The sequence below is a fragment of the Anoplolepis gracilipes genome, chromosome 14, assembly GCF_047496725.1.
Source record: "Anoplolepis gracilipes chromosome 14, ASM4749672v1, whole genome shotgun sequence".
Classification (NCBI taxonomy): Eukaryota; Metazoa; Arthropoda; class Insecta; order Hymenoptera; family Formicidae; genus Anoplolepis; species Anoplolepis gracilipes.
In genome coordinates, this window is record NC_132983.1 from 5,886,084 (window position 1) to 5,912,837 (window position 26,754).

Genomic DNA, 26,754 nt, shown 5'->3' on the forward strand with positions numbered 1-26,754 from the left:
CGTATTTCGACAGTTTCTTAAACGTTTTTTTTTAATTAGAAAATGACGTTTCCCTTAACGTTTTTTAAGTGGACAATTTAACCAATTAGAAACGTTTTTGAAACAAATATGTGCTACTTGGGTATGAAGCGGGCATCGAGGGGAGAACCGTCGATCAAACCAACGGCAGATCGATGCCGATCGAAGATAATCGTCGGGCGCAAAATAAGGGCGACAAATAAGAGATTATCTCGGCCTCTCATCTGAACTTTTGAAAACTCTTTCCGGCCACGAAGACCGATGACACGTCTTGCGCGCGTGTCACATGTTTTGTCGCACGCGGAGCAAATAAAAAAAAAAAACGAGAGGAAGAAGAAAAAGAATTAAAAAAAAGATGGCAGAGAGAGAGAGAGAGAGAGAGAGAGGGAACACGCACAACGGAGAGAGAATTCAGTGTTTATTTGATATATCGAGCAACGAATCGGCGGCATTCCGGGGGCAAGCGAGATAGTCTCTCACACGCGCAATGTGGCCCAGAGGGTGGCGGAAGCGGGGAAAGGGGGCGGCGGGAGGGTGAGGGGGGGAGTGTTACACGGTGTGTACGCCGTGTGTGTGTCTCTCTCTCTCCCCCCCTCCCTCTCACCCCGAGGGCCACACTCGCCCGCCCGCCGCAACGAAAACTTAAAAATGCCGCCGCAGCGCAACCCGAATCGATATTCGCCGGTGCGGTCACGTGACGGGGCCGCGGGCCAATGAGCGGGGCTCGCTCCGCCTGTGCCCGACGAAACTACGGTACGACATCTACGTTCGGGCGGACGGAACAACAGTCCGCGGCTGGCAGCGCACCGGTTCACAGTTTGGCGATGTGCCGCTCTGCGGGGATATCTGCCGCGTATGAGTGACCCGGACACATCGGCGGACATCGGCGACGTCGACGGACGGCGACGTTGAGCGGCAACACGGTGAGAGTAGGATCGCGACGCGGTCGGCATACGGCAGGAGAGGAGCGCGTTGTCGCTTAAACGCCTCCTTCGCCCATTTTTCTTTTTTTTCTTCTCTCCCCGCTATATATACGTATCGTATCGTATCGTATCGCACGTACGCACGTATCGTGCGTGAGTCGTCGCGAGTCTGTGCGTGTGTGGTGCCCAATCGTCCGCCGGAAGAAGCGCGCGTAAGCGAACCCCGTGTACATGTACACCCGTCGTCGTAGTGGTCGTCGTCTCGCGTGCAAAAAAAGAGTCAGCCAGTCGTCGCGGCCACAAGACAGAGCGAGAGGGTAGAGGAAGTGACTCTAGTGCGCGCGACGAAGATGGAGTGCGCGGGCGAGTGCAAAGAGGCGTGGTGGGGCAGGCGGGCGTGAGAAGGAGACAGAGAGAGAGAGAGAGAGAGACGGACGCTCTCTCGGCGCGACGCGAGTAGGACTGAGAGACGGTGAGGACGAAGAAGAAGAAGGAACGGAGAGAAGAGTCTCCAGAAGGAGAGAGGCTAACGCGATATATAGGCAGTGCGTTTTTTTACATACGAGAGAAAGAGAGAGAGAGAGAGAGAGAGAGAGAGAGAGAGAGAGAGAGAGAATGATACTTTGGTGAAAAGTAACTCTCTCTCGACGATAATCAGAGTCGCGTGGGTCGCTTTCCGACCATCTCGCGAGATAAATTCCCTCTCCCCCCTCCCCTCCCCTTCCCCCTGTTCGATCACGTCGTAGAGATCGCGCGCTCCGCGTCGCCGATCCGTGTCGACGCGGTGATATCGCGACGGTTGTCGTGACGATCGATAACCGCGATCGATAACGAGAGAGAGAGAGAGAGAGAGATTCTCACGCGCGCATGTGAGTGCGTGACATTCTTCGTATTATTATTATTATTATTATTATTATTATTATTCGATCGAAAGAAAAACGTTTGCGTGGTGTGTTATGCGACTATCTAGGAGATCGGCGCCATAAGCGAGAGAGAGAGAGAGAGAGAGAGAGAGGGGAGGAAGCGGAACGGCGCGAAAAGTAAGTGGAAAAGAATAGGAAGTAAGACGAGGTAAGATTTCAAGATAGAGGAGAATAATCACCGCGACGGACAAGGACACGACGAGCGCTCGACGATCGCTCGCTCGTCGTCGATCGTCGCGGCGGAGTCGCGGCGGGTAAGGCCTCGGCGGGCATCAGCATCAGCATCAGCATCAGCACCAGCACCAGCACCAGCGGCGACGACGACGGCGACAGGGTCGCAAGACGGCCAACACGACGACGGAGACGAGGAGGACAACGACGGTGGCGGCGGCGGTGGCGGCGGCGGCGGCGGCGGCGGAGGCGGTGGAGGCGGTGGGGACGGAGGTGACGGTGGCGGCGACGAGGACGAGGACGACGAGGACGACGAGGACGACGACGACGACGAGGACGACGACGACGACGACGACGACGACGATATGGAGGAGAGTCAGCTGTTGATGACGGAACTTCCGGTGCCGTTGACGCCGAGCGGTGGCACGACGCTGCTACATCGGCCGGGTCACTTCTATCACCTGCATCAGCCGCACCTGGCGATACCGACGCCCCAGAGCCAAGGGATCCTTCAGCATAATTCGAACGGCGGAGCAAGGCATTACGGCACCGACGGCAACGGTGGCAGCGGCGGTCTACGCGACCTGCCGGCCTACACGATCTGCCAGGGCGGCGGCATCTCGTCGCGACATCAGCTGCACCCGCATCAGGTACACCAACGCGGCAAGGTGGCGACGCACGGCCAGCCTGTCGCCAGCACCCACGTGTCCTGCCTCTATCCGGAGATCCTCGCGCTCATCTTTAGCCACCTGGATGTATGCGACAAGGGACGCGCGGCGCAGGTGTGCACCGCGTGGCGCGACGCCGCTTACTATCGTTCGGTCTGGCGTGGAGTCGAGGCGCGATTACACCTGAAGAAACAAGCACCGGCGTTATTCGCCAGCCTGGTGCGACGCGGCGTCAAGAGGGTGCAGGTGCTGTCCTCGCGGCGCGGCATCAGCGACGTGCTCAAGGGCGTGCCGAATCTCGAAGCGCTTAACCTGTCGGGTTGCTACAACATTACCGATGCTGGCCTGACGAACGCCTTTGGCACCGAGTACCCCTATCTCACCGAACTCAATCTTTCGCTCTGTAAGCAAGTATCGGACACCTCCATCAGCAGGATAGCTCAATACTTGAAGAATCTCGAGAACCTGAAGCTGGGCGGGTGCTGCAACATCACCAACACCGGCCTGTTGCTGATCGCGTGGGGCCTCAAGAAGCTCAAACGGCTGGACTTGCGAAGCTGCTGGCACGTATCCGACCTGGGTATCGCTCATCTGGCTGGTCTGAATCGGGAGACCGCGGACGGCAACCTCGCCTTGGAGCATCTGAGTCTGCAGGACTGTCAACGACTGAGCGACGAGGCGCTCAGGCACGTGTCTCTCGGTCTTACCACTCTTAAATCCATCAATCTGTCCTTTTGCGTGTGCATCACCGATTCCGGGATCAAACACCTGGCTAGGATGCCGAGTCTGCGCGAGCTCAACTTGCGCTCGTGCGACAACATCTCCGACATCGGTATAGCGTATCTGGCCGAGGGCGGTAGCCGCATCACCTCGCTCGACGTCTCCTTTTGCGACAAGATTGGCGATCAGGCTCTCGTCCACATATCCCAAGGTCTATTCAACCTAAAGACCCTGTCGCTCTCCGCTTGCCAGATCAGCGACGAGGGTATCTTCAAGATCGCCAAGACCCTGCACGATCTCGAGATCCTCAACATCGGCCAGTGCAGCCGAATCACCGATCGAGGCGTCTACATCATCGCCGACAGCATGAAGAACCTCAAGTACATCGACCTCTACGGCTGCATCAAGATTACCAAAAACGGCTTAGATCGAATCGAGACCCTGCCGCAGCTCGATAACATGAATCGTGGCCTGTGGCAAGTGCGGTGATGGCTTTTTCTGTGGCAGAGTGCTCGGGACGAACGTCATCGTCAATGTCAACGTCAGCGTCATCGTCATCCTCACCAAGGCGACAACGACTCCTCGTGGCGACTCAAGGACAAGGACAACCTCGTTTTCGCGTGTACGTTTCTGCCGCAGGCGGTAAGTCTCTTGCTGTCACTCCAAACACCCCCAAGTCGTCCGAGCGTCTTTGACATCTTCGACGTCGCCATCGGCGGATAGCGTTAGGCTCGTTTCCAGAGACCACCATTCCTCTTTCTCGTACAAGGGAAAAGCAAACCGCCCTCCCGAGGGACACCGTTTTCCAACAAGATGCTACGTATTACCAATTCCCTCGAGGGGCAGCTTCCTTTCTCCGAGAAAGCCACCGTCTCCAGCAACGTATACATATTTCCGTTTATACTTGGTCGTCGCGCGTCCGAGACGATCGCTAGATTAATTAAACGACGAGTTTCACCACTCGATCCTCGGAAATTTAGGGGCAAAAAAAAGAAAAAAAAAAAAAACCAATATCGCGCTTGAGGTTTTTTCTGCGTGAAATTGCGATCATCGTGTGTACGATCATCGAGACGACACGGAAATTACGACATGCAAATCGACGGTCAATAACACTTGGGCGGGCCAAGTCAAACACGACACAGAGTTACGATGAAATGTCATATACCGCCTCGAAAACTTTATATTTTTAATAAACAAAATAGTTTCTTTCTTATTTATAATCTCTTTTATACATATATAAAAGATTAATTAAAAAATTAATCATATCTCATATTTCATACTTTTAACGAACGAAATTTATTTTATTCGTTTCATTTATATTATTAACTGTATATATATATATATTTTTTTAATACATCATGTTTTAAAAAATTGACATAAAAATCGATATAAGATCGGTGTTAGATTAATAAAGAGCCGTGTTAAACACAGCGATAATATATCTGGTTATTATATACACAATATATCTCGAACGAGATACATATGTATATGTAATAACATTATATAAATTGAAGAGAAGAAAAAAAATATATGTATATAAAATTTGAATTTTTCAATATCAATTTTCTTAAACATGCGGGTTACGAGAAAGACTTTTTTATCAAATAGGTTGAATTTGAAATTGAAAATTGACGAATGTAACCACGCCTTTTCAAATATTTTGCATAAACGTGCTTCTCTCAATAATTAATCACTAATTACTCTTATCTCTAGTTAATGAGTACCGCAACACAGAGAGTGTTGCAGTACAATATCAAAAAATTTGGAAAATTTTTTTGGCCAAATTGTATCATCAGTACTGTTGATTTAAGTCAAGACCGTTGTCTTTATTTTGCAAAAAAAAAAAAAAAATAATAAAAACAGGAGCTTCTACTTGGGTTCAGCTGTTTATGCAATCAAGTTATATGCGAAATCTTTTTTTCAGATATCTTTTTATACCTAATGCACTGCAATTTTATGCTCTTTTATATTTTACTTTTAGCATTTGTCTCAAATGTTTCACATTGATATTTGTACTTTTTTTTTTTTTTTTATTATAATATAATTTAATTTTGTCCTTTTTCTTTTAATCTCAAAAATCTATCATTTTTTTCATTCATATATTGCACAAGTATAGAGTTAAATCGAAAAGATTCTAAATAATTTATGAATTAATTCTTTCTTAACGTTACAAGATACATTTCTGAAACACTGCTTCACAGATTCTCGTTTAAAGAATACATATCTCTCTTTACGAGTTACTTTATCCTACGTGTGTCGCACGTTCTTATCTAACAGTTTAATCATACGTGCGAAGGTCAATGATGCAATGTAGTATTGAAAGGCTGAGATTGAACACGTCGCATAAATCCCGCGTCAATTGCGCACAGTGTGCGATAAAAATTCGATTTGTTGGAGGAAAAAAATGCTTTCGCACATGAGAAAATACTCATGATTCTTGAGTAATCGGTCTGCTTTCTAATTCTCGAAGCAAGAGCTTCATATTAAAGATGATCTGGTTGTTCTGCTTATATCTGCATGATCAATTAAATTTCATCAAACTTGATGCATACTTATTTAGGGTGGGATTTTATATTCTTCTTTACGAGAGAGAGAGAGAGAGAGAGATGAAGTTAATTTGATCGCGTCACCGCAACGAAGAAGCCCCATTGACACGAAGAAACGATCGTGAGACTGCTTCTTCATATGGGCTTGTTGTGAAACACAGCAGCACGATGAATTCTCCTTGTTCTTGACTGCCTTGGACGGATCTCGAGTCGCGACAATCGAGCGTAGGACGTTATATGTATCTCGAGATACAAATGTAAGCGACGAAATCGTTTTAGCTTTAGATAATCCGAGATAGATATTTTATACAGAAACGTGCATCTCTCTCTTTCGTTTATATTTCATGCATTTTTAATTTTCATTTATCTATTGTACAAAGAAAAATAAGCTTGAGCGTCGGGTATGTGTTTGGAAAAAATTCCAAACATTTATTAATTATTAATAATTAATAAATTATTAATTGTCAAATTAATGAATAATTATTAATTATTAATAATTTGTAATAATCTTTCTTAAAATAAATATTTTGAGAATATATATGTAACGATTATGAAACGGTCATTCCTAAATTATTAACTTCGAGTCACTTCATTGAAACGGAGGATCGTGTTTAAAATGAAATTAGTTTTTTAGATTAGAAAATATGAAAACAAAAAACATATTTTTAATTAACATCACATACATGTCATACCTTTAAATTTCTTCACTAAATATAAAAAATTAATCGCAATAATTATGTGAAAATATTGATTTCCAAAAGTATTAAAACTTTTTCGGTGGTAATTCTCTCTTTATATTATCGTTTTTTTATCGATGCAATTTTATTTGATAGATATTATTTCGTTATGCATTTTATCAATTGGATTTTGTCGTTACGTAATATATGTGATGTATTACGGTAGTAGTTTTGACAATCGACACATCACAACGGTAAATTGAAAGAACTTTTTGAAAATATAATCAAACTAATTAAAAAGAAATGTTAATTAATGAGAAATGTCTATCAAACTGGCACAGCCACTTTAGCACAATCTAACAAAACTTGTAAACATAAATTTAGTGCTTTTTTGCTAATTTGTTGCTCAATTCTCGTTTCTTTTTATTCTCTCTCACACACACACACACACACACATGTACAATGGTGATTGATTATATTTTCAAAAATCTTTTTACTTTTGCGAGTATAATAATAAAAATATAATGTATATATTATATTTTTTATACAAATTAATGACTATTATTTTTTTTTTTAATTTGATTAAATTTATTTTTAAATATATGGAAGGAACGTTTAAATCGTTACCATATGGAATATCTTATGTGATATCGCTCACATAGTCTATTAAATTAAAACTGCTGTAGGATAATTTTTCAAAGTTGTCATTCGCTTAGAATGGTTGATAGTAAGATTGATCGAATGATCTTTGTAATAGTTGATAGTAAAATTGATCGAATGATTCTTGTAATGGTTGATAGTAAGATTGATCGAATAGTCCAAATAACTTAACAATTATCAGCTAGAATGAGAATTTAACGATATAGTTATACTGTTTAAGAAAAATTAATCATAAAATAAAAAATTAAAAAATTAAAAAATTTTAATATCAATAAAATCAATCTCGACATCTTATTTCGGAACAAGGAAAATTACAATGAAACAAGCAATGGACGTTGCAATAATAAATATTATAAACATAACATTAATATTCAATAAAAGTGATACGCTTTTATTATTGATACGTCCTTGGTCTATTCCGCGCTTCTAAATTTGCATATTTTACGCAATGGCACATTTATCGGGTGTGATGTAAATTTTACGATTATAAGGAACAATATTTTTTTTTTTTTTTTTATTTTTCTAAATTTCTGCAGCATTATTCGCATATTTTTTTATTAATGGAAAATATTTATACATTTGAACGATATTTATACATTATGACGTACTGGAAATATACAGTTACGTAACGTAAGATACACTATACTATGTCATCGGTGAATAATATTCTAATACTCGTAAAAATCGCTAAAAGCATTTTTAAATGCGCCAGGGATTAAATAATATTACGTTTCATTCCACGAGCCGTAGGGCACAAATTATACATATCTTTGTTTGCACAGAGTATATCGCGACCTTCGTCTAGATCGTGTTTTATATTTTTAGCAAGATTAAGTACTGTTTGTTAAGTTTATTTCATTTCGCGAGTACAATAATATCATTTTTATACGTTTGTTTTTAATTTCGCCATTTTTTATCTACAAGAAAATCATTTATTTATGAGAAACTTGTTTGACAATCGCGACACAGCCCATTAAAAAAATGTATATAACATAAGTATTCATTTGCCTGTCCAAATTAATCGATGCCATCGATCTTCTCTCTTTGTTCTTTTATTAATTCGTCTTTCCTCATTATTTTTCCTTCGGCAGCTTCAGCTATTAAACTAATTATTAAAGCGAAATAAATTTCTTTAATTTTAAAAATATCACTTGCAAAATTATAATAATGTTTCGGTAAAATTATTCGAAAAAAGTGTTGTTTTGACACACTAAAAATATTCATGAAAAGCGAAATATATAATTATTGAAGTATATATTTTTTGAAAATCAGATTAATTAAAATCAAACCTCTCTTGTAGAATATATGTCGCATGGAAATAATAATTTTCAATCACTTGATAGTCTTTTCCTCCTTCCTCTCTATTTTTGTCTTGTCGTGTCTGACATTTCGAATGACTTGACCTTGTATCTCTTGCATTTTAACTTGCCTCTCTCTCCTTTCTTTCTTTCTTTTTTTTCTCGACTTTTACCTTTATTCACTTCTGTTATTTCTGTTCTTTCCCTTTGACTACTTTTTCTGACCCCTTTCTTCGCCGGTCCGCTTCTTTTTCTGACTTTTTAAGAAATGTGCTTTTAAAAAGCACATGTCACTTGGTTTTCTTCATATTTCATCCCTCTAGAGATACTTGCTGGTTTACAGCAAAACGATTAAAAAAATTATTCATTATATCAGAATCACCTCCTCCTCCTCCTCCTCCTTCTCCTTTGCCGAATTTCTCTTTAATAAAGGCCCCATGCTATTAACTAAAATTGATTTATTAAGATATATGAATTCAAAATGTATATACTTAAAACAACGCCAAATTGAAAATTTAAGTATTTTATATAAGTATTTTAAATAATTAATATTTTAATTTATATAAAAATATTAATTAAAAATTAAATGTAACAATTAAAAAAATAATTGTTGCAAAGTTCCGCGAATAACAATAATCTTTTCATATATTTATGTGTAGTTTATTCGACATATTCTCTGGTGTTATGAATAATGGTATTTATATCAGAACCATTTTGGGAGATTTATTCTATTATTTATCTAGTAATTGAATTTTATAGCCGATTTCTCCTCAGGAAACATTATTGATATCGCAATAAATCAACTTCATCATGGATATAAATAACAGCTTTTCCTAAGCTTTCTGTAATTCCATGGGGTTTCTTTTTTTAAGCATTAAAGATTTCAGTTAAGGTATATGCATTCCCTTTTAGAGCATGCACGTAATGCATGATCCGTGTAACTCATAAGCGCTATAAATGTCATCGTTACAAGTATATTCATATCCATGTTCTATTAATAGATAATTGATAATGAAATGGTATTATGAAATATATTTTGTTTTAATACGAAACTACTAACTCCTCAAAGTATTTATCTAATTGCAATAGTTGAATATCTATCGGTTGGTATTTAATTACTCTTATTAATTTATCAATATTCCTTGCGTATCCTATTGTGATTGTCTGCTCCTGTAATCCTCTCAATATTTCTACTTCCATTACATCATATTGTTGCCTCTTAAAATACTTAAATAAATTTTCAATTTGGCGTTGGTTCAAGTATATACATTTTGAATTCATATACCTTAATAAATCAATCTTAATTAATAACATGGGGCCTTTATTAAAGAGAAATTCGGCAAAGGAGGGGGAGGAGGTGATTCTGATATAATGAATAATTTTTTTAATCGTCTTGTGAACCAGCAATATATACATATAATTGTAAATATAGAAATCATATTTAATGTGCTAAAAGATTCTGACAAAAGAAATAATAAAATGGTAATACATGTGAGAAATATTATTTTATATCGTATCATTTTTTTTCTTTTTTTTTTTTTGCAAAGGTTGTATTGCATTCTTAAACGATCGTGTCAGCTGATCTGATTTCTCTGAAAAAATCAACGGAAAATTGAAGCTATAATACTAGGAACGACATTAGCCACGCTAAAAATTCGTTATACGTTAAGTGCGATTTAACTAATCATGAGAAAATGAAACGTAGTTCGTTATACTTCTCTGTGGCAGGGAATGGTAGTAATGCCAAGATTGCACGTGATACTTCTGGGCTATTCAGGGACTATAATCATCTTTGCTCGTTCGCTCAACGCGTGAATTGTTCAGGCACCAGAATGCTGCATCGCCAAGATTAAATCCGAGTTAGCTAGGTGTCCTAATTAGATTTCAAATAAATTGCACCATCAAAGCGCAAATGAGACGGCAAGAATTTTGAAAAATACTCTTTGTAAGAGTAAATCATTTTATTTTTAAAATGTTGCAAAAACCTACAGGAAATGATAATAATTCGTTCTATTTCAGAAAGTTCTTTTTTTTTTTTTTTTTTTTTTTTAATTGTGTAATTATCAAGGACATGACAAATATATATATATATATATGATATAAAAGAGAATTCGTTTCTCTTAACAATTATTTATTGCTTCCCGATCTGAATTAACTTGATTAATTTTTTCTTTAAATTTCTACACCGAACGCTACATTTTTGACTAAACATTTTTTTTAACGTCAAACCTCACGTCGTGATAAACGGCTCGGATCCGTTGCTATAGAGATAACGTCCCTGCTGATTCCCACGCTTATTTATTCGAGACGACGCGAAAGGTACTTCGGGTCTTTGTAGTTCCGTACGTGGAGATGGAGCCTTCGTTCTCGAGAAGCAGGAGGGGGAGGAGAATCAAACCGTACAGCATGCGTACCGCGCACTCACCTCCCTCTCCCTCTCTCTCTCTCTCTCTCTCTCTCTCTCGTTCCTTTCGTGGAACTTGAACATTCCGCCCGAGGAGTAGCGTGGAAGTTGCTGCTCCTGCCATGTAAAAAATAGGTGCACGCCGAAAGTTTCTCCCACCTTTTTCATCTTCCTTCTCGCCGTCGTCGACATGCGTATTCCGCTGTTACGTGGGAGTTACGTCGTGCCACACACACACACACACATATACAACTTGAAAAATTAAAATTAAATCCAACTACTCCGTTGTTACGATTTATCAATAATTATCCATCAACAATTGAGCTTATCGTAATTTTCGGATATGTATCGCTTACTCATCTTCAATATTATACAATACGTTGCCAAGCTAATTCTGTTTACATTCCTTGATAGTCTGTCTTTGCCATATTCTTACAATCATTCTAATGAAATTTAGGAATTTCTGTTATTATTATTTTATGATTAAAATTATCGCAACTATTTTTTCTCTATTTGGTCAGACGATATTAAAAAACACTATGACATTTTTATTTCAAGTTTGGCATATTATAATATGTAGTTTATATAATATCTAAAAAGATGAGGAATATATTTTATATTTTGTAGAGGGATTTTATACAAGGTGTATAAGGATCCTGGGAGACGGTCAAATATTTTGGAAATTTATCCTTGAAGAAAATGATTGATATAAAAGTTGTAGAATATATATAGATAAAAACTTTTCTCAAATTTTTTTTCCCTCAATAAAATGTTTTAAACAGATGAATGGAAACTTGGGAGAAAAAGAAATTTCACTCTGATAGAAATAATGACAACTGTCAAGACCACGTGCTTCCTAGAAAAGAATATCGCGCACGATTTGAATTCACATGTATACCTACGTCTATTTTTCCGTATCTCTTCCGAATAAGTTTTTGAACCTTTCGTGGTAATTGTGAGAATTTTTGAGCGGGCCTGTACCGGAATGTACAGGCGGCCGGTATTTAGAAGCAGCGGGCTCGAAGGGCCGACAGCGGCGGCGGCGGCGACGAGCGCGTCTGCCCGCGAGCCGGGCCTCGAAAACCTGAATTTCAACTACCTACCTACCTACCTACCACCTACCTACCTACCTACCTACCTACCTACCTACCTACCTACCTAGACCCGACGGCCTCCGGAACCGCCAAAAACCTGGCATGTGAAACGGTCTCTTCCACGATATTAGAGCGATTGCGAAAAGTATTCGGTTGGGTGAAATTCGCGCGATTCTTCTTGCACAAACAAATATCTAATTAATTGAACAATGACATACACAGAGCAGCTAAATTTCGTCGATGCAATTGCATTAATTATAGTAATCGTCCAGTCGACTATTTATTACATTAATAATGTAATTTCGTTGGTCAACTGGGAATATTTGTTTAAATATATATATTTTATTCTCTCAAGCGTCAATATTTTTAGACAATTAACGACAGTGAAAATATCATTTGAGACCCTCTACGAATTCGATAATGCACATTTAACATTTGTAAAGTGTCGACTTTTTTTTATGAAATTAAATTAACAACTTAAATATAGTTTACAGTTTTATCTTGGCAATTATTTTCATATCGTTGTGTTTATTTTCGCGATGCAAAATTCCAAAACTTTTGCAACTTTTGCTACATGTGATCAGCCTTGAATAAAAACGACAAACTAAATACAATGTAATAAGTAATAATGAAATAGACAATTAGGAACCTACGCGAATCAAAAACGTGAAATAAAGATTTTCAATTCAATTAAAAGATTTATTTAATTAATTTATATAGTCGGTCCTTATTTGATACTGTGAAACGAGATATTAACAATTTTGGATCTTCATATTCTTCATATACAGTCAAATTTTGGAATTGAATTATATATGATAATACCACCACCACCGCCACAATTAAAATTAATTTTGTTTCTAGATTTAGATACTTTATGGATTCCCCTTAGGGTTGCAATTAACGACAGTGAAAATATCATTTGAAACCCTCTACAAATTCGATACTAACATTTCAACTGTTAATGAAATGCTCTAAAAATTTAAAACTCTAGCTGTCCTTAGGATGTTTCACTCGAATTTTGTAAATCTAATTTTTATGAAAATATTTCGATAGTTTATATTGATCAGTTGATTAAATAATCTTTAATACAAATGAAATGCCGTATTATCAGAGACATTTATTTGTCCGATCTTTCAAAAATCAGTTTGATACCTGATCTTGAACCTCCTATATAGAGATCAGAAATTATACCGATAATAAAACCCTCGTTAAGCTAGCATCCCCACCACAAAAAATTAAAATCAAATAATATATATCAAAATTAATAAAAGTCCGCGTTACAATCTTCCGAAATGCCGCATTATATATGATGTCGAAATTGTTTAGCTTGACTTGATCTTATATAACATTCCTCACATAAATGTGTTCTTGAATATGTTCTTTCATTTATAGTATGTCATGTTGGTGCATCTTTAAAATTTTAATATTTTCAAAATTTGTTTGCATAATCTTTGAGCAATTAATTAGCCACAAATTCTAGTCTATTCGTTTTTTTTTTTTTTTTTATTTATTTGCGACTCGCTATACAATGTACAAGTGTCCACAGAAGATTGTGAATCGAAAAATGAGAAAACTTTTAATAATAAATATACTACAAACGGAGAATTGAGAAACAAAGAATATAATATAAGTGTTTTTCGGAGGTGGGGTTGCTGGCATAATGGCAAGCCAGCACCCCCATTTTTAACATTATTTTCCTGCGAATGTGTAGAAGCAATAAATTCGCTCTTAGAGCAATAAATTAGCACTTAATTTTGCAATATATCCAAACTCGATTTTTCATGGTGAGGGTGCCAGATTAATAGAGGTTAAATAGAGAAAGAACTATGCAATATTTGCACTAGCGGATCCCGAACGTCAGTAAAGGGGAGGCGGGGGGGAGGGGGATTAACAAAATTGTTTGATAATTTTTTATCAAAATGGATTTTTTCTCTTTCAGGGGGGAGAGATTTAACAAAATTATTTGATTTAATACGCTTTATTTTTAAAGTGTAATCATTTTTTATCAAAATGGATTTTTTCTCTTTCAGGGGGGAGAGATTTAACAAAATTATTTGATTTAATACGCTTTATTTTTAAAGTGTAATCATTTTTTATCAAAATTGATTTTTTCTCTTTCAGGGGGGAGAGGTTTAATCCCAAAACACCCGCCAGTGAATATTTGTATATGTTTTTTTATCTACCGCAGATTTGTATTGCAACGAGACATTTTGTAGTCGCCATTCCGCGTTATTTCGACAGGTTTATAATCTGAATTTTCTAAAAGATGTAAAAACTAAATTTTCTAAAAAAAAAAAAAAACAAGACATTTTCATTTTTCGTTGTGCGAATTATTTTCGTGGTTTCACATCGACGTAATGATCAACTAGCAAAAGTCGATCGCGGCGCGAGACTCATGTTTATTATGTGTTCAATCAAATGCCGAGGGTGATCAGTTGATTATGTCGACGTGTTAAAAGAAGGCCCTACATTTATTAATTCTCGATTCGCACGCACTCTGCTCGCTTGCTTCTTTTTTTAATCAAATAATTGTTCGCACCCTTTGGCCGCCGTCATAAACATAGAAGCGCCGTAGGAAGTGACGAAACAAACGGGCGGGCGATTCATCCAACTGACCGCCTATTCACAAACCAAGCTTATAAATGACGGAACAAAATTATTCTCACCGCTTCTCGCGATTTTACCCCTCGAGAAGCTCGCGCTTTACGTTTTACAACGGATCGCTATGTGTGTCCGGTTTTAAAACGTGCCGCATGACACACAAGGGTGGTGTATCCACTTGTATACGGAGCAACATGACGGAGGGAAGAGGTCGGCGAAGAGGCGTGGAGGGGGGGGGAAGGGAGCAGGGGAGAACACGCACGAACATTGCATACATTCCCGATGGCAGGTGGGGGAATTCGGACCGTAGTAGCACCGACGAAAACCGAGACCAGCCGAAGCCCGTCGGCGAAAGACAGAGGAAGAGAGCAATAATAGGGGAAAAAGAGAGAAAGGGAGACAGAACATCTGTAGTCGTCGCCATCGGATGGTGAGCGGGAGAATACCGTAGGGGCCGAGAAAAGAAGAGAGAGAGAGAGAGAGAGAAGCAGGCAAAGGACCTTCACATGGGTCTCTTCTCTTCTCTCGCTACCCTAGGTTAGGTGCTATTGTAATCGATTGGAGATGCGGGACTTCCCCTGATCCTTCTCTGTCTTTCTCTTTTCCCCTCCTCTCTCTCTCTCTCTCTCTCTCTCTCTCTCTCTCTCTCGTACTCTTTCTTCTTCGACCCTTGCCTGACTATACAGACTCGTTACTCATTGTCTGGCAACCCCTTTGCGCCGAGTACGAAGGCATGTGCACCGACACACCATCGCGTGCACATGATCAACGCGACACAGGCGCATGGGCACGCACACAAGTATGCACGCACAATAGGTGGACGGACGGGGCATTGGGCGCGGGATATAGTTGGGTTTGTTGGCCGCGGGGTTAAATGCGAGAGACACCTTGTGCTCGCGACGTTTCTTTGACCGGGACCACCCGCCCGACCCATCACAAAGTGTCGTGTCCGGTAAGATATCCGTGCTTTCTCTCTCTCTCTCTCTCTCTCTCTTTCTCTCTCTGTCGTTTGGTAGAGGTTGTCGTGTTCTCCGTTTCGCGAAATTTTGTTAAATGATTTCCTCTGGAAAGGGATTAAAAACGCTGTATTCTCTTGTTACAAACACTCTTTGGTAGCTAACAAAAATGGAATCTTAAGACACTTATATAAATTTGAAATAAGATTGCTTTCACAATCGCCGAGAGAATGATTGCTCTATGTCTGTCGTAATAGACTGCGACAGGTTTTTTTCCCACTGCTTGGGTAATAAAAACAGTTATCAATATTTAAATCAACGCGAGTGAAGGATAAATAAGAACCAGACGCATATATACATTGATAATATGAACATATATAATATACATATTGATTTTAAATACAAAAAAAAACATCAATATAAATGGCAAACGTTTAAATTCATCTTCAGCGAAATTAATGATAAATATGATGCACATTAGTAAATAAAAATTATATGTCAAAGTTCATGGCGGCAATTATGTGTATTTGCATATATTTTTTCTATTTATATTCTATATAAACATAATCTATATAAGCATAAAACAATTAATATTAATAAATATAAAATAATTTCTGTAATAAAAATTAAATATTCTTTAGAAGCGTTTTTGCTAATCTGTTTACAAAATAAATTATTCCTTTTAAAGTAGCAAACGAACTGTACGCAAAATTTGTTTATTGGAATGTAAACTTTACGGGATAGAATATTTCTTTAAAAAGGACAAGGTACAAATGTAGGATTAAAAGATATTTTTATACTGACTGTAGAAATAAATTTAATTTTTGCAACTTAATTTTAAGAATCACGAATTTGTAAAATTTTTTTAGCAAAAATTTTCATTTTTTTTGAAAAATAATATTTTAACAATATTACAATTTTTTATTGCATGAAATTTGAATTATTTTTTTTATCTTGCTTATAAGGCCTTGATTAGAATCTTATTTTTTTTTTTTTTTTTTTTTTTTGTTTCTTAACTCTCGCTCACTAAAAGAAAATGCATATGATTTTATGCGCATTGTTTTACTGTATCTTTCTTATATAATTATCGTTGTTTAACGCGATTATTATTCAATTTCTTCAATTTCATAATTTTCTTGTTGCATTTAGCATATGTTCAATTTTCTTTTTTGTTTCAATTTCATTAGTTGTAATAGGACTTTGTTAAAAATCTAATTACTCCATATCCATTGCATTATAATATTATAAAATAAAATTCTTCTGTTCTGAATGTATAGCATTTCTTTCATTTCGCATTCAGCGATCGAGAGAGAACCGAGTCACATCGAATAAAATATTGTGCATGTATAAACTTATACCTTTGCGTGTAGGATTATCCTACAATATATTCAAAGCTGATTAGAATCAATGGAGGACACTTCTCTTGTTAGATATGAAATTGATTAGAATTTTTCTTTTCTTGCTACAATTTCTCTGGCCTGTTCCTTTCTTTCATTTCTGTATTTAAATCCATAATCTACATTGAAAATATTTAAATTCTTTATATGAAATTGTTATAATTGTACTAAATAAAAATTTCTAAATTTATTCAGCTACATTTCTAATAACTATACTAATATACGCAGTCACACAAACACACGTCCTCTCATACGCATGCCATGTAACCAAGTCCAATTTATTCATCTACGTGTATTATATCTACATGTTTTTATGATATAATCAGAATTTTCATACGGTTGGCGTATATTCCCTGTCAATTTAATCTACACAATTCATTGTAAGGCTATTTCATTTAAATTCGCTGAATTCAATCCGATCAATTATTAATTTTATTTATACGAAATATTAATTTTATTTTACCCATTTATTTGGTTGTGTTTTTATATTTGTAATATATACTATATACAGGTCATGATACTGATTATTTCACCTTATTGAACGTACTTTTACATAATATAATTACACAAAACGCGTTGTAACATCAAAAATTGCGCACAGTATTTGTGTCTAAATAAAAACAATAATTAGTTTTTTGTTATTAATTTAATTCGAGTGAAAGAATCAAATACGTCACAAACAGTGTGCATCATTCTCATATTTTTTATAAAAGTTTATCTTGTATTTTGACAACATTTCCCGTAATGTAAAGAATATTTATTACAAATATAAGTAATAAATATATTTTAATTATTTAGATAAAAATCTTACTTTTATTTTACGAACAATTCTTATATTTTATATATTACTTGCAATTATGATGATATTTCTAAAAAAATTCATAGAAAAATATTCTTGCACTAGGAATAACGTATTACAGCAGCTGCACCACATATGGAACAGCATAGTATTTCTTGTATATCTTTTTTCGAGAAACGAAAATCTACTGGATTTTCAAACTGTGGTGACTTTGTACAAAATAATTGTTTTAATATGTTGAAAAATTTTAAAAAAAAAAAAAAAAAAAAAAAAAGATAATACAAAAGAGAAAAAAGCACCAAAATTAAAAATGAGAAATTAATACAAAAAATTAAAAATTTATACAAAAATTAAAGATCAATAAGTAAAAAAATAAAATTTTAATTTAACTTAACACTATTAAACAACATGTTAAAATTAATGTATTTTTTAAATATATTTACGTTGCAGTTATTTATGTAATTAAATTAAATTAAATTTAATATTTGTTGGTTTAATATGTACTTTGAAATTTAAGTTTTAATTAAAATTTTATTTTTGCTGGCCGTTAGACCTTGACATATCTTTAGTTGTCCCTTAAGCCGTTTCACACACATTCAAATTTTGAAAATCTAATTTTTATTTGTATTAATCTGTTGATCTAAATATTCTTTACACTTATATACCTATTAATTTATTATTAATAATTGTTTTCTACAATTTAGGTAAGATAATAAAAGTTTCTTGTATTAAAAGCATTTTTTATACAAATGAAATGCCGTATTATATATGATATCGAAATTGTTTTGATTGATTTAATCTTATATAATAAGCTTCATATAAATGTTCTCTTGAATATATCTTAAAGTACCTTTTTTTTGGACTATGAATGTTCACTCGAACGAGCAAAATATGTGGTCGATACTATAGTCCCACTCAAAGTCCATCGTATGGACTTGATGAACTATGCAATATTTTTATATTTTTTTTATCTTTTGGTTCGAATGATGTAACGAAACATTTTGTAGTCTCTATGTTTCGACAGGTCTATAATCTGAATTTTTTTAAAAATGTTGAAAATGTTCCACACGCATATGTATCTCCTATTTCATATCCAATTCAGAGGAAAGACGTTGTTAATCGTTATGTTAAGAAAGAGAAGCAATGAGCTAAAAATCAATCATACATCTAAATCTTCTTTTCTTTCATCTATCGGATTAATTACGTCAGGTTGCACGGGATATTCGGTGATATTTAGTGTTGAGGAGTCAGATCCTTAAAGAAAGTGTAAATAATCAGTGGTATTAGATATAGAGATTCATTACTCGAATGAAAATGATTGCAGGTAACGTTTGTATTATTTCTATTTTTTTTTACAACTATTTTGCATGTAAATAAAAAATCGATATAATATGTTGAATTTTATTTAAATTCACTTTACAGACTTTTGTCATAAAAAACATGTCATGTTATTTTATCATATTACGAATAATCGTATTTTACGTAACGTATTACATTATTTTGGAGAATTACGTATTACGAATGTAGTGCGAATTATATAACCGACTATTTGAAAATTCTACACAACGGATGCGATGATGAATATACATATATAAGTGTAATAATCGCGTAGATATGGAAATATGAAAGTTTTCTGCATTTTTGTAGAGACGTCTCGCGTCATCTCTTATATTTTGAGACTCGTATTTTTAATTTTTTTCATCAAACCGAAACAAAGTTTCATGTTTGCTTGTGTTTGTAATCACTATATTTAAACAAAAATAAAAAAAAGAAATAAAAAAACACATCCTCCGTATTTAAAAACTATGCATTCACAATTGTGCGAACGATCTGATCAGGTTGAGACCAATCAGGCCAACGAAAGGCGGTTACAAGATCATGCGATTTCCTTCAGTTTCGCAGTCTCTTCGTTGCTTCGAACACTAACCCCATTTTAACATCCACATTGAATTCTTATGATATTTTTTTTCCATTAATCTCAATCCAATTTTCAACTTCTCCTCTAAATCTTGGTCCTTTTCATCAGATTTCTATAACATATATAATTTAAATACATTCTAGGAAAGCTTTCTTCGTATTATATTGCCTAAATCCAATTGTGTTGAACAAAATATGATATAATAATAAATATCGAATCGACTCAGATTATCTTCTATTAAGAAATTTTTAATTCAAGTTTTTTTTTTTTTTTTTTTCTTTTTTCTTTTTTCTTTTTTTACTAATGCGTTGTATGCAGAACAACCGCCATCGGGTATTTTTAATAAAGTCTATCTAAAAATATATGTTTCGACAAATGTGGGCAAGATGTCGGATAAAAAGATGTGCACATTTTTATCTGGTTTTGTTCCATCAATAAAAAAAATCAATGGTCTATAAATACCCAGATGTTTACACTTTACTGTCACCTATTAATTTGTCAAATCTTTCACGACCCGATAAGGCATGTTTTTTTTTTTTTTTTTTTTTTTTTTTTTAATTGATACGTTTATGATTCTTAAAAGAGGCTTCACCGATATATCGTTAAAAAGTGATAGATGGTTTTTTGAACAGACCATTTACATACGTATGTCAAATAAAGGAAATGTCGCCGTCAAACGAACAATGACCGTGATGACGATGATCGTACACGACTAGAAACGAGAAAGACAAAAACAGGAAAATCCACAGAAGCGAAATACTCTAGCAGCTTAAGCTATTTTCGTTGTTCATTGTTATAAGCTTTTATATTAAAAGACAAAAACGAATTTCCGGACGGAAGTGTTACTTTTAGCGCGCCGAATTCGTGATACGATTGCGTGTTTCCGAGAGAGACGTGTGACAGAAAAGAGGGAAGAGGGGGAGGGGGGAGAGCGATACCTGCGTACTAATTAATTTTCAGCTGCGTAGATTATCGATCCAAGCGTGTACGCCTGATATCACGTACTGATCCGTCAGTTTTTGTTGATACGGTTACGTTTGTACATTTTTTTTTTTTTTTTTTTCCTTTTTTTTCTCCTCGTTGATTTGTGTGTAGCATCGATGCTGCTTCTGCCAAAGTGATTAAACTAGAAATCGACGATCGTTTAACGAAAAATGATTATACCGTCATTAACATACAAAGCCGTACGTATTCCCGGAATTGATGAACATGTTGGTTGTAAAATACGAAACGAATTTTGCCTTATCGATATATCATTAATCGCTTGATATTTCGACAGTGAAACTTGAAGGTTTTTCTCTGGAGATTCCGCTGAAGAAAATTCGATTTGTATTTGAATAAGAAATAATCTCGTGTATGAATTTAGGAAAAGCTATTGTCATCCGAACGCAAGATATTTCGTTATTTGTCAATTCTGGGACGTTGTAACAATAAGATACATTTTTACATGTAAAGTTAGTCATCTTTTTTTCGTCGATATAAGCGAATCATCAATTTTGTTAGCAGGAGCGGATCTTTATCACGAGAGGATATAATGGATTTTCAATCTCTCTGTTGATTCTAAATTTCTCGCTCTTCGCGAAAATTTTCAATTTCATTAATGACTAAAAGCGAAATAAAAAATAGTATAACAATGCTTTTGCTTCTCCGAGATATTTCGATTATCTCTCATTATCAGAATTAAAAAAAAAAAAAAACAAAAAAAAAACTTATTTTAACAATTATATATTATTATTAAACTCTCTGACAATGAGTGATATTAAGAATTATTATAATATGTAAATCAATATAATGTTAATTATTAGTTGGGATTAATTTTATTTTATTATCGTTATAATTATTATTAATGTAACGTTATATATTATGTTATTGTTTATTAATAAATGTTATTTGATACATTGAAAAAATTAAAATTAATATTTATAAAAAATGATATTCAGATATTTTATTTATTTATTTATTTTTCTTTTTATCTTCCTTTGAAAAAAATTAGGCTCTGTATGATTTTTCATACAGAAAAATATTTCAAATTCTTCAACTGGGAAGCAAAATTTTTAAGTCTTGATTTAGGATCAATGAGCAGAGAATTTCAAGAGATGTCTCGGGGAAAAAGTTTTACCCTCTCGCTTGCTAGACTTAAAAGTATTATGTTCTTTCGTTATTGCATTGTTATACGAGTGTCAAGTGGTTAACTCTGTTTATAGATCCGCCCTTGCTCAACAGCAGCAGCAGCAGCAGCAACAACCTCGATGTAACGCTAACATCTCACACCCGCCGTTTGCGAATAGCGCGAATACTTTCGCTGGCGAATAGTTTAATTGACAGGATGCCAAATGTTAGTTCTAAGTAGTCTCGTAGCGAATTACTCGTCTTAACGAGTCCTCTCGCGCGGACTTGGCGTATCGCATCACGGGGCAATATTGAAGTTTCGCACTTTCATCTGTCAAGGGTGGTGAGGCTGAAAGAGAGAGAGAGAGAGAGAGAGAGAGAGAGAACAGCGATCGCGATCACGAGATTTTTATGGTCTTTAAGTTTGGACAAAAATATGTGCTTCGCCTACTGTTACAGTTTTTGGAAAAATTACCCTTCTATAGAAAAAAAAAAAATTTTTCTTTTTTTTTTTTTATTTTTTATTTTATTTGCTAGACAAATTGTACACGTGTACATGATTGTTTTAAAAATATTAATCTAAGTATAATTATTTTTATCATATATTATATGATAAAAATAATTATGCAAATCAGCATAAATCTATTTTAATCAAACATAATAGTAAATAAATAAAAAAAAAAAAAAAAAAAAAACTGACATGACGCGAAAGTATATATTGCAAACAAAGGCTGAAAATTATGCTTTGGGATATTAACTCCCTTGAACTAAAAGGGTTGAGAAACTCGATCGACGAACGTTTGTCGTCGCGTTTCCTTTGAGCTGCTTTGAAAAAAATTTTCTCGCTCGATACGATAATGTTAATCTTTGGCGGTTCGCTACGACGAGATATTACTATCGTGAAATGGGCATTTATATGAAATCGTTTCTCGCTAAATTTTATTTCGACAAGAAGGGATTATTTTCTACCATCGCGAGTGGAGCTTTATCATCGACCAATCAAAGCGCGACTTGCGCCGTACGGACGAGGTTTACCCTACATTTTTTTTTTTTTTTTTACTTAAACAGAAATAATTCTCATCAATATTTTCGTTATTGATATCAAAAACCTTAACGTCAAGGTGATAACAACTGACCAAAATTTCTAACTCTGGTCTAGTCATCATTATTATTGTAATATTATCGAGTGTTAATGAAACGTGTTACTCTCGATAAAACACGTGTCTCGTTTTAACTTATATTTTCAACTAATCGACAACATTTATTTGTATCATGTAAAGAGATAATAATTGCAATGACGTTAAATGTATAAAATTGTCTTTTGTGCAAAAATTGCGTAATTTGTGTCGATATAGTTACGAAAGTATGTGTGAAATTTTCAAAGTATCATGTCGCGATGAAATATTACAGAAACGGAGAGAACGAGGTTTTTCATACACGGGACTTACACAAATTGTTGCTTGAAAGCGTCGCGCTATCTGTAACGTTCTATAAACGTTCATTCGAGTTATCGCGGTAAATGTATCTGAAACGATTGCGTGAAAAAATATTTATTCCGCGTGTTTATTCTGACGCACAATTTTATCTATATTTGCTCTCGCGATATATATATATATATATATAGTTTATTCTTTTGTGTTTTATCCAAGACAGTCGTTGTATAATTAAACTTTATTAAGATAAAGCATGACACATCTCACACACACACACACAGACAGACACATCTTTAAAATCTAAATTAATTTAAAAACAGTTCAAAAAAGTTTCTCCTTTTTCCATAATTTGATTAAGAAAGTTTGTCTGTTTGAATATTTATCAATTTTTTCAAACACTATTGCGTTAAATATCTTTAATTTTGCATAATTATAAATAACGTATAATCAAACAAATATACAATATAATGCGCATTTTCAATTTCTCTCAGCATCATATGCGTATTTCAAAAGAAAAATACGTCTCTTTGTCAATGTTAGACTATTTAAATTGACGGGAAGCTAATGATGACTGTTTCTAAACATACGCTTTTGCTGATTAAAAAATAATTAACAGCATCAATAATAAGCAAGTCCAAATAAAGGGAATGTCCCTTACTTTTCAATTCTCGCCAGAGAAAATGTGTACTAATTTTTTTAAATAGTAGTCGGTTGATATAACGCAGAATGTCTGTTATTTCAACGATATATATTTTTCGTGATCAAAATTATTATTAAAAGTATTTAAAAATGTAAATTTAATAAAGGGTATACTTTATTTAAATAATTATACATTATTCTCTCATTATAAGTATTTCTTGCAATTTTCTTTTCGCCTAGATATTTTCGCGAACAGTCTTTTCTAAAAGAAAAGGGGAATACTTGACAATATGTTTTAATTAATAATTAATTTAATTATTAATACATAATTGAACAAATTAATATATTTAAAAATAATATATTAATTAATAGTTGAGACAACATAACTACAAATTAAACCACTAACAATAGAACGGTTTACTACGTGATTCGGACACTAATTGAATGAATAGTTGAAACTGTATGCACATTATTATTTAATAATTTAATTAACAACTGGTAAATTACATCTTCAATTAACACTAACGAATAATAAATATAAATCGATTTTTTTATCTGTTCTAAATATATTTTAATTATTGAAAGAGGGCATATTAGACATAGGGATTCTCAATAAGTTATTCGGTAGCGTCTTAATGACTATGTCGTGTGTAAACCACACGGTCGCTCTTTTCATATATTTGACTTTGCGACACTTGATCACATTTAATTTATTCACCTATTCACGGAGTAAACTTCGATTTACGATGTTGCGCAAATGTTTCAAATGACCATTGGTATTCGAATCGAAGCGATTGATTGGTCGATATATAGAATTAATTGAAAATCGCAATAATTAAGAGCGGGCAAAGTAATCTCGTGATTTTTTCTTTTGTCTCTCCCTCTCTCTTTCTCTCTCTCTCTTTCTGTCTGTCTGTCTCTTCTCCCTCTTTTTCTCTTTTCCATTGCCTTTCGATTATTTTGTTCGATAAAGTTGTAAGTATATAGCTTATATTATACATAGGATAGACCGTGGAAAATACCTCGAATGTTTGAACCTAGCATTGTAAGTAGCTTACATACGATGGACGCTGCGATAAGGATACCTCGAATTTTTCGACTATTGTACGCCTTAAGATTCAACGTTAATATCCTCTCGATCTTTCTCTTTCTCCCATTTTTTTCTCTTATTGTTTTCGTCAGTTTATGGATTTCTTTCGGAAAAAAATCGCGAGTGTCTCCGCGATAGCTGTTATCAGTATCGTATAGAGAGACTCTCTCTCTCTCTCTCTCTCTTTTGTAATCTCTTATTTTTACAATGCACAAGATCGTGCATGTATTATTTCTTTTTAAAATATAATGATAAAATAATTATAGCAAAAATAATTTCTGAATAATATTTCTCTATATTAATATGGTGAAATTAATAATTTCGAATTTAAAGTGATGTTATTTGTTTTTTTTTTTTTTTTTGCGACAAAATAACACATTAAATAAGAGATTGTCTAGAAAGATTCCACGTCTATTCGTCACGATAAAAATTGGGAGCTAAAGGACACAGATGTAATTCGCATTCTCGTGTTTCACGACGCATGCGTGAAAAAAAAAAAAAAAAAAAAAAAAAAATATGAGCGTGTCATGTTTATTCAGAAGAATGAAAAAGAAATTGGTGTAAGATGCATTCTTTCGTGCTTATTATATATCGGAAATTGAATGCACTGAAAAATTACACCGCTCCCAATCTCCGCTGCGAACGATCGCTGATGATAAATCGCGATCGACGAACGATCGGCACGACGTTATGAATAATTTATATACGCGTCTCCCCGATCTTGAATCCCGTCTTTACCCTTAAGAAAACGCCTTGGCGCTTTAATCGGTTCGACCCGGAGAACCTCTCGCGTCGCCAAACGAATTCCAACCCTCGTCGTTCGCGCGACGCGTCTTCTCTTCCTCCTCTACTCTATATCCCGAGCGAATCGTATCGTGGTTGCGACACTCGGTGCGAAAGAGGAAACGCGATCGATACCGAAGGAGAGAGAATGATAGAGAGAGAGAGAGAGAGAGAGAGCGATTCCGTACCTTGAGCGAAACTCGCGACGTACCATTGCATGAGCGAGGCTTAAAAACCCTTAACCCGAAGTATCCGAATAATTTCAAAAAAAAAAAAAAAAAAAAAGGAGGGAGAAATACCCCTAGAAATTTTGCGAGCCTCTCTGTAAATAATCAATATAGTAACGATTACGCGACGTGGTTTTACGAAAGATCAATATTTATTCATCAAATTGATTAATCTATTGAAATAAAGAAAAGGAAAAAAAAAATATTGATATCTAACATCATTATAAATTGGCAAACTTTTTTTTGACAATTTTACTTCAAAAAAAAAAATTGATTGAGATCCGAGAATTTCTCCAGATTGCTTCGCAAAATAAAGACACGGTGGACATTTCGGGTTAAGGTAATGATATTTGAAAACGTCAAGTAGAGTTCACTACCGCGCGTATGTATATATATATATATATATATAATATATATATATATATATATATATATATATATATATATGTGTATACATATATGTATACATACATGTATGTGTATAGACAATATGTATGTGCGTATGCGAGAGAACACGAGCGGAATTCGGCCTGCTGATCACTCCGTCCGCGACAGACACCCTGTAATTATATGCATTTGTAAATACTCAATTGACGAAGTACGTTAGGCAAAACACGACACGTACGCATCGCGTAATTGTAAATATTAAACATGGAGAAGATATTTGTTAAATATAGAATATGTTACGTTTTTCAAGAAA

General features: G+C 35.3%; 1 protein-coding gene across 2 annotated transcripts; it reads left to right on the forward strand.

Moving 5' to 3' along the window:
- The first annotated feature begins 816 nt into the window (after positions 1 to 816).
- On the forward strand, positions 817 to 26,754 carry Ppa (F-box and leucine rich repeat protein partner of paired). Of its 2 annotated transcripts, none has more exons than XR_012048064.1 (2): positions 817 to 4,065; positions 21,978 to 26,754. XR_012048064.1 is itself a non-coding variant. In XM_072906465.1 (2 exons), the coding sequence occupies exon 2, from the start codon at positions 2,401 to 2,403 to the stop codon at positions 3,910 to 3,912; it is 1,512 nt and encodes a 503-aa protein (XP_072762566.1). In that variant the 5' UTR covers positions 817 to 1,486; positions 1,912 to 2,400; the 3' UTR covers positions 3,913 to 14,406. The 2 variants fall into 2 exon arrangements, 1 of the variants encoding a protein (XP_072762566.1); XM_072906465.1 differs by lacking the exon at positions 21,978 to 26,754 and having other exon boundaries at positions 817 to 1,486; positions 1,912 to 14,406.

What these genes read in the sequence shown, in the direction of transcription:
- Ppa (XM_072906465.1), top strand. Translation starts at nt 2,401, where the DNA reads ATGGAGGAGAGTCAGCTGTTGATGACGGAACTTCCGGTGCCGTTGACG.